General features: G+C 61.2%; 1 protein-coding gene across 1 annotated transcript; it reads left to right on the forward strand.

The window, feature by feature from the left end:
* Positions 1–492: 492 nt before the first annotated feature.
* LOC147412677 (acrosin-like) lies at positions 493–4061 on the forward strand. The gene is made up of 5 exons (XM_086481147.1): positions 493–674; positions 1923–2123; positions 2462–2742; positions 3021–3160; positions 3646–4061. Exons 1-5 carry the CDS (start codon positions 493–495, stop codon positions 3991–3993), a joined length of 1152 nt encoding a protein of 383 aa, XP_086337273.1. The 3' UTR covers positions 3994–4061.
* The last annotated feature ends 3913 nt before the right edge of the window (positions 4062–7974 follow it).

Raw genomic sequence — 7974 nt, forward strand, 5'->3', positions numbered from 1 at the left:
AACAATATCCTTTGAAATTGGCAGACAGACAAGGAGTGCAAAGTATTATAGGCGAATTTATAACATTTGGGTTATTAACTGAATGCTCCTCAGAGTATAACACTCCTATTCTGCCTGTCAAGAAGCCTGAGGGTTGGTACAAGACCTGCGGGCAATAAATCAGAGAGCTGAAGATTTCCAGCCGGTAGTGGCAAAACCCATACACCTTATTGACTAGTTTAAAAGAAACCTATGAATGGTTCACAGTATTAGGTCTGAAAGATGCATTCTTTTGCCTCACCTTGGCCCCCGAAAGCCGCAATTTCTTTGGATCTTTTCCTCAAAACCATGTTTTCACTGACTGATTTGTTCTTGCCCATCTCTTAGTCTAACCAAGCAAGACGCTCTGGTGGTACTTTCCGGGGCAGGAGGTTTCCCTTTCACCAGTCTGGCGGTTTTCTTCTTGTTCAAAGGAACAGTCACTTAGAAAGGTGTGCATTGCTGATAGACCACATGGTCCGGCGGATGAAGCAGACCCTGAATCTTGGGAAAAAACAGGACTGGGGTCTGGAAAAACAGGACCAAGCTTTGAGAAAGGAACTCTTGCTGACAGTCCCCTTGGTCCATCAGACAAAACAAGAGGCCCTGAATCTTGGGAAAAACAAGGCTGAAAGAACTCAAGGTTTGGAAATCCTGTGAGAATTTTGTGAAAAACGAGGCCGAAAACCAAAGCCAAACACCAGGGCCAGACTGGGGAAAGAAAAGGAAAGAAAACCTCCATCACTAAAGAGAGAAAAAGAAGGAAAAACGCTTTCTTCGCTTGCCGTACGTGAGCTGCGCGGGGCGGCCCCGTCTGCAGGCGCCCCCTCTGGAGGCCGGGCGGGCCAGAGCTGCCCACGCTGCCGTGCGCTCCGGCTGCAGCAGCGGCCCTTGGGGAGAGCCAAAGCTTTCCGAGGGGGCTGCTCTGCGCCGGGTTTGGTCAAAAGCTCTCTGGCCGTCAGCCGCTGGAGGCATCCAGGTCTGCGGGACTCGTCCCCGTCGCACATGGCTGCTTGCCGGCCACGGCTGAGACCGGGTTGGCTCTTCCACCCCCAAACAGGCGCATACTGCCTGTAGCGGTGATCTTCCCCGGTGTTCGTGTTTTGGGCAGGACCTGGAGGCAAACGGCTGTGGAGAGCAGGGTGGCAGTGAACTTCCCAAAGAGGCCGTCATGCCACGCTTGTTCTTTTCCTGCTGGCTGTGAGCAGGCAGCGCTCGGAGGCAGGCGCCACTGCCTGCCATGGGGCCTGCGCGCCCTCGTTCAGCAGGGGTCAGTCAGGGGAGTCTGATCCCGGCTTCTGCCTCCCCTCCTGCTTGGAAACCCCCCATGTTGCTGACACCCCCACCTCCAACCCCTCCGAGAGACCACCGTGCCCCACACCCAGAAACGGCGGCTCTGTGACATCAGCCCCAGGGCCAAGGACACCTCAGGCAACGTGACTGCTGCGGGCAGTACGTCGGCGGCTGCGCTGGAGGCAACAAGACCTCGTTCTTGCAGCTGACACGTGCCGCCGGCAGCGATGAAATTGCTCGCCCTCCTCGTCCTGCTGGCCGTGTGCCGGCCTGCGCACGGCATGTGGGCCAGCTGTGGGTAAGTGGGCCGAGGCTCTGGGAGGGAGCTCGGGCAGCCCTTCCTGGGCTTCACTGGAGGGGGCCCGCCTGTGCCCCGTGGCCACCCCACAGCTTCCCGAACCCCCTGTGGGAGCCTCAGCTCCTTTCCAGCACCCAGGCCGCTGGCACAACCCATCTACGGGGCTGAAGCGGACAGAGGGCTGGAGGCACAGCCACGGGGTTCCCTGGCCCTGCCGTCCATGCAGCCCCTCGGGGGGAGGGAAGACGGCTGACCTTCAGCCTCAACAGCAGCACAGCCGTCCAGCAGCACACTCATGAGTTTCTTCTTACAGCGGGACCTGCGGGCTCCGGCCCATGGCGGCTCACTATGGCATGTCACGTGTCGTGGGTGGTACGGGTGCCCAGCCAGGGGCCTGGCCTTGGATCGTCAGCATCCAGAACCCCTGGAAAACGGGCACGGGCCACGTGTGCGGAGGGTCCCTCATCAGCCCGCAGTGGGTCCTCACAGCAGCCCACTGCTTCGTCGGGGCCAGGTAAGGAGGACCAGGGAAGGGGGCTATCCCCACAGCACCAGCAGGTGCCCTGTCCGCAGCACCACGAGCTCCTGCCATCCCGGTGCCTTGCAGTGCGCTCGGTGCCGGGGCACTGGCGAGCCCAACTGAGAGACTGCTCCGCAGAAGGCTGGGCTCGTGCCACCGCTTCCTAGCAGCCTCCAGTTCCATGTTCCTGGTGCCCAAGGTGTGCTGGGGCACTGGCACCCTCCGCAGCGCTGCTTTCCTCCCTGCCTTGGGAAGCAGAAGGCAGGGAACTGGGAGGCTACTGCAGCACGGGGCTCCGCTCCCTCTGAGCCCTCTCTCCACCTGCCTTCCAGGAATGTGGCCATGTGGCGCGTGGTGATCGGGGCCACCCACTTGGCTCAGCCAGGCCCTGAGACCCAAGTGCGCAACATTCAGCGGCTGGTGGTTCACGAACACTACCGTAACGGCACGGAGAGGAACGACATCGCCTTGCTGGAACTGGACCAGCCTGTCCAGTGCGGCTACTACGTACAGCTCGCCTGCGTGCCGGACACCTCGCTGAGAGTGTCAGGGCTGACGAACTGCTATGTCAGCGGTTGGGGTGCCACCATGGCAAGATGTGAGTTCCCAAACAGTGCTCGTGTCCCGAGGGCAAGCTCGGCGCGCTGGGGAGGGCGGGCTGGGCTTATGGCAGCAACGGCGGCAAAAGCCAGAGTCGGGCTGTGGGGACGTACGGCCACGAAGAGAGGCGCCCGAGCCGTTAGCCAAGGCGAGATGGAAGGGCAAGCCCGGCACAAGGCCTCTGCAGGGGCAAAGGCAAGCCCTAGGGAAGGGCTTCAGCCAGACAGGGGAGGAGAACTGGGAACAGAAGGGCTGCTGCCGGATAACTCCTTTCTGTGCTCACAGCTGGAGGATCGACCGCTGTCCTGCAGGAAGCCCAGGTCCGCCTCATCGATGTCAAGCTCTGCAACAGCAGCCAGTGGTACAGAGGGGCCATCCACCCCCACAACGTGTGTGCCGGCTATCCGCGGGGCGGCATCGACACCTGCCAGGTAGGAGCATGCTCCACGCCAGCCCCCAGCAGCACAGGCAGCCCTGTCGCCAGCGCCCAAACGTCCCCCGGTGCGGGCTGCGCCCGGCAAGTCACCCTCCCACCGCTGGGTCCCCACCGCTGTCGGGGCTCGCCTCCCTTCCCCGTCTGCAGGCCCTTGCCCAGCGCCCGCCTTGTCCCAGAGCCCCGGCACTCTGCCCAGAAAGGCCACCCAGTGCTCTTGCCCCAGCCCAGAGCTCCGGATCCCAGCCCTGGCACGATCCCACCTCCACTATCCACTGGGGCAGAGAGGAGAGAGCGCCCGACCTTGCAGGCCCACCAGCCCCTCCTGGACAAGGCCCTGCAGGCTCCAGCACCTGAGCAGAGCCTTTCTGGGCAGTGGGTACGGCTCTGGCAGGTGCCGGGAGAGAGAAGGAGCCCGCCACAGTGCTCCCGGGGCCACCCAACAACACCGGAACCCTCTCTCTCTCCTCCGCTCCGCTGCAGGGTGACAGCGGTGGTCCTCTTGTCTGCCAAGACAACCACGCTGACTACTTCTGGCTCGTGGGGGTGACCAGCTGGGGGAAAGGCTGCGCCAGAGCCAAGCGGCCCGGAGTCTACACCTCCACGCAGCACTTCTACGATTGGATCCTGGCACAGATGGGACTGCGCCCAGCAGGAACGGCTGCTCCAACGCCACAGCCAGTCTTCACCTCAACCCCCGTGCAGAGGCCAAGGCCAATCCCAACCCAGTCGGGCAGGTTTAGGCCCTGTCAGTTTCCACGGCAGAAGCTGCTGGAATTCTTTAACCTGCTGCAGGAGCTCCTGCAGGTCCTAAGGGGGATCAAGGCTTGAGCAGCAGGAGGAACAGGAGCCAGTGCAGCCTGCAGGGTAGCACCACCCTTTCCTCCTGGGGCAATGCCTGCTGAGATGCAAAGGCAGCCTCAGTGCCAGAGGCCTGCTCTGTTCTGCCCACGCTCCTCTCTGGGCACGCACTTGCTGCGCTCGACTTAGTTCTTGAAATAAAGTCACCAGTTGTCACAGCTGACCACGCTTCAGTCCAGTTCAGTCTCCTGTGCAAGGCAAGGACTTCCACGGCAGGCCCCTGCGGCAGGAGGCTGCGGGCAGACAAGTCGGGCCCAAAGGGGAAGCGTCACACCAAAGGGCTGAAACTGTGCCTGGACAGAGGGGAGGGTGCTGGGAGCCCCCATGGGGTGGAGAAGACGGGCCCCCGAGGCTCACAAGAGGACAGGAGACAACGACGTGCCACGCAGACAGCCGTGGGGGCACGCGTTAAGGCACGCAAGCCCATGCTTAGGGCCTGGCTGGGGTGGTTTGACCCTGCTTAGGTGGCAGGTGCCCACCGAAGCCGCTCTATCACTCTCCCCGTCCTCAACTGGACAGGGGAGAGAAAAATAGAACAACAGGTTTGTGGGTTGAGATCACGACAGGGAGGTCACTCAGCAAGAGCTGGTTCTATGAATTGGAAAAGACCCAGGATGGTGCAGGGCATGTGCCACAGGACAAGTTCAAAAGTTCAACCATGAGGAAGACTCGGACCTTCATCCCCAACGACCACCAAGGACCCCCGACGGAGGCGTAACTTGGGAGGACTTAGGCGGGACTATGGGAGGAACTTATGTTAGTGAATTCCTGGAAATAATTGGAATAACCCAACCTTTTCTTAGAAATGTAATGAATAAACACAAAAGCTGTAAATACAAGGCAAGAATCCTAACGCTTGGGCACGCACGTATGGAAGGAGCCATCCCGTGTGCTGCCCAGCGCTGCGATAAAGAACTCCTGCTTAATAACACTGGGTTGTTAGTGAGTTTTTTTGATTCACTGTCACGGGCGAAACAGACTCGACTTGGGAGAACAAATGTAATTTATTACCAATTAACTCAGAGAGAAGCACTGAGAAATAAAACCAAATCTTAAAACACCTTCCCCCCACCCCTCCCTTCTTTCCTGGGCTTAACTTTGTTCCCGATTTCTCTCCCTGCTCCCCCCTGAGCATCACAGGGAACAGGGAATGGGGGTTGGGGTCAGTTCATCACCCTGCTGTACCTGCAGCTCCTTCCTCCTCAGGGGGAGGACTCCTCACACGCTTCCCCTGCTCCAATGTGGGGTCCCCTCTAACAGCAGACAGTCCTCCATGACTTCTCCAGCGTGAGTCCTTCCCAGGGGCTGCAGTTCTCCATGAACTGCTCCAACGTGGGTCTCCTCCATGGGGTGCCGTCCTTCAGGAACCGACTGCTCCAGCGTGAGCCCCCCTCACGGGGTCACCAGCAGCAAACCTGCTCCAGCGTGGGCTTCTCTCTCTGCACGGGCCACAGGTCCTGCCTGGAGCCTGCTCCGGTGCAGGCTTCCCACGGGGTCACAGCTTCCTTCAGGTATCCACCTACTCTGGCCGAGGGTCCTCCACGGGGTGTAGGCAGTCATCTGCTCCACTGCCCATGGGCTGCGGGGGGACAGCCTGCCTCACCGTGGTCCTCACCACAGGCCGCAGGGGAATAGCTGCTCTGGCGCCTGGAGCACCTCCTCCCCCTCCTTCTTCACTGCTCTTGGTGTCTGCAGGATGTTTCTCCCATACTTTCACTCCTCTCTCTTGCTGCAATTGCTGCTGCCCAGTAACATTTCCTCTCTTAAAAACGCTCTCCCTGAGGCGCTGCCACTGTCGCTGATGGGCTCGGCCTTGGCCAGCGGCGGGTCCGTCTTAAAGCCGTCTGGCATTGGCTATATCCGACATAGGGGAAACTTCCAGCAGCTTCTCACAGAAGCCACCCCTGTAACCCCCCCACCGCCCTCGCTACCAAAACCTCGCCACGCAAACCATCACAGCTCTGCTCCGTAGTAACTAAGAGATCCCTGTATTATCCACACCCTTTCAGGCACAAAGCCAAAACACAGCCCCACATGAGCCACTAGTGGAGAAAATTAACCCTGTCCCAGCCCAAACCAGCACAGCTCCCCGGTATAAGAGAGGATGTTGATGCCAGGACAAACGACAACTGCCCAGCTTGCCCTTTTCCTGCCCTGAGGTGTCTCTGGAGGGACAGGCTGGGCAAAGCTTCTCTCCTCCCCTCCGGGGTCCCACAGGGCAGCTGGGACTTTGTCGCAAGGACACCCTGGGCCTGGCTGTGCTGTTGTGCAGGCAGCAGCGGAGGCCAGCAGTGACGCTGTCTGCTCGGCACATTCGGGTGCTCCCCATGGGAAGGACACCATGGGACTGGGCTGCTTGTTCCAACTTTATTAACAAAAGGATTGATTCAAATGGGCCCTTTTCCAGAGGCAGAATTTCACTTCTCTGAGGCTCAGCAGAAGCAGCAGAAGAGTGACCACGGGCTCCATCTTGATGCTGACCACTGCTTTGGACGTGTCAGTTTGAAGACGGTCTGAGTTGCCAGGAAGCTGACAGAGTGTTTGGTGTCTTTCCTCAAGGCCAACAGGGCTGCAAGAGAAGGAAGCAGAGCAGCCATGAACCCCCGCTGCCTGCAGAGACCCCCAGGAGTCGCCTCCGGACGGTGCCAGCCCCACCCTTCTCCTCCCCTGGCCAGGAGGAGCAGCTGAGACCAAGAGACCAGCTGGCAGCTGCTGCTCAGGCACGGCCCGTGTGCCCCTGGCATCTTCCTCTGCCCCTGGAGCGTCTTCCCGGAGCAGAACCAGGCACAGCAGCACCCTGCTCAGGCTCTGCCTCCTGCCCCACCAGCCCCGGCACACCCAGCGCTGCCCCTACTCACCGTTGCAGACATCCAACAGTGTCTCCCTGTTCAGCTTCCGCCGGTGCCATGCGGCAAGCCCTAGGCATAGAGCTCATGTCAGACCTCCCGCTCCCTAGCACCCTCCCAGCAGCACGTTCCCCGGCCCTGCCGGCTTGGCCGCACACCCTCCTGCCCCTCGGCAGGGCCGGCCCCAGGCAAGGACAGTACCCGAGGGCGGTGGCCCTGAGCCAGGCGCCCAGCGAGCCCACCCGTGTGGTGGGCCCTCCTCGGGGCAGCTGGGGCTCTGGCAGCAACAGGGCTGCCCCTTGCTGCCAGTGCAGTGGCGGGGACTGGGGCCAGGCTGCCAGAAGAGGGTCCCGGGGACTGTGGCTCACCGATGAACCTGACGGCCGCCTCTCGCAAGGTGGCCTGAGCGTCCTTCAGGTACGGCAGGCTCTGAAAGGCTTCTTCCACCCTGCTCCTGCTGTGCGCTAACTGGAGAGAGCACAAGGGCACGAGGCTCGCACAGACCCTCCCCAGTCAACCAGACCAGTCCCTCCTCCCAGCACCATCTTCCCCCACGCCCCCCCCCGGCGATTCCTGTCCCCAGACAGGCAGAGCCCTGTGGGGCTGAGGTTCAGAAAGAGCCGTGGGCAGAGGGGGCTGGGGGTACTGAGACCCCTCTGTCTCACTGCCAGGCCCAGGTGGACCAGGGTCTCCTTCAGCACCCTGGGGGCAGGGAGGGCAGAGGGGCCTGGAGAAGAGCCCGTGGGGGATCCGCACCTGAAGGCAGGGGAGAACGCGGCTCTGGGCTGCGGGCTGGAGCAGGGCAGGTGAGGCACAGCTGCACAGCCCACCCCACGGGCACGTGGGGCAGCCCTCGTCCAGCCCAGCCCTGGGGTTTGGGGGTCATCCTCACCATGTACTCTGCCATCCGTTGTGCCTGCTCTGGCTCAGGCGGGTGGCTGGGCAGCCTCCACCCCAGGAACTCCACACAGGCCAAGAGGGTGCATCCAGAGGCCTGCAGAGAAACAGAGTCTGGGAGATGGCACCACAGCCCAGGGAAGGAGACCTGGCATCCTCCTCCTCTTGGCCGGGCTCCCAGCCGCTCCCAGCCCCTCAGGGGAAGGGG

Source organism: Leptosomus discolor, unplaced genomic scaffold (assembly GCF_034619465.1).
Source record: "Leptosomus discolor isolate bLepDis1 unplaced genomic scaffold, bLepDis1.hap2 HAP2_SCAFFOLD_45, whole genome shotgun sequence".
Taxonomy (NCBI): Eukaryota; Metazoa; Chordata; class Aves; order Leptosomiformes; family Leptosomidae; genus Leptosomus; species Leptosomus discolor.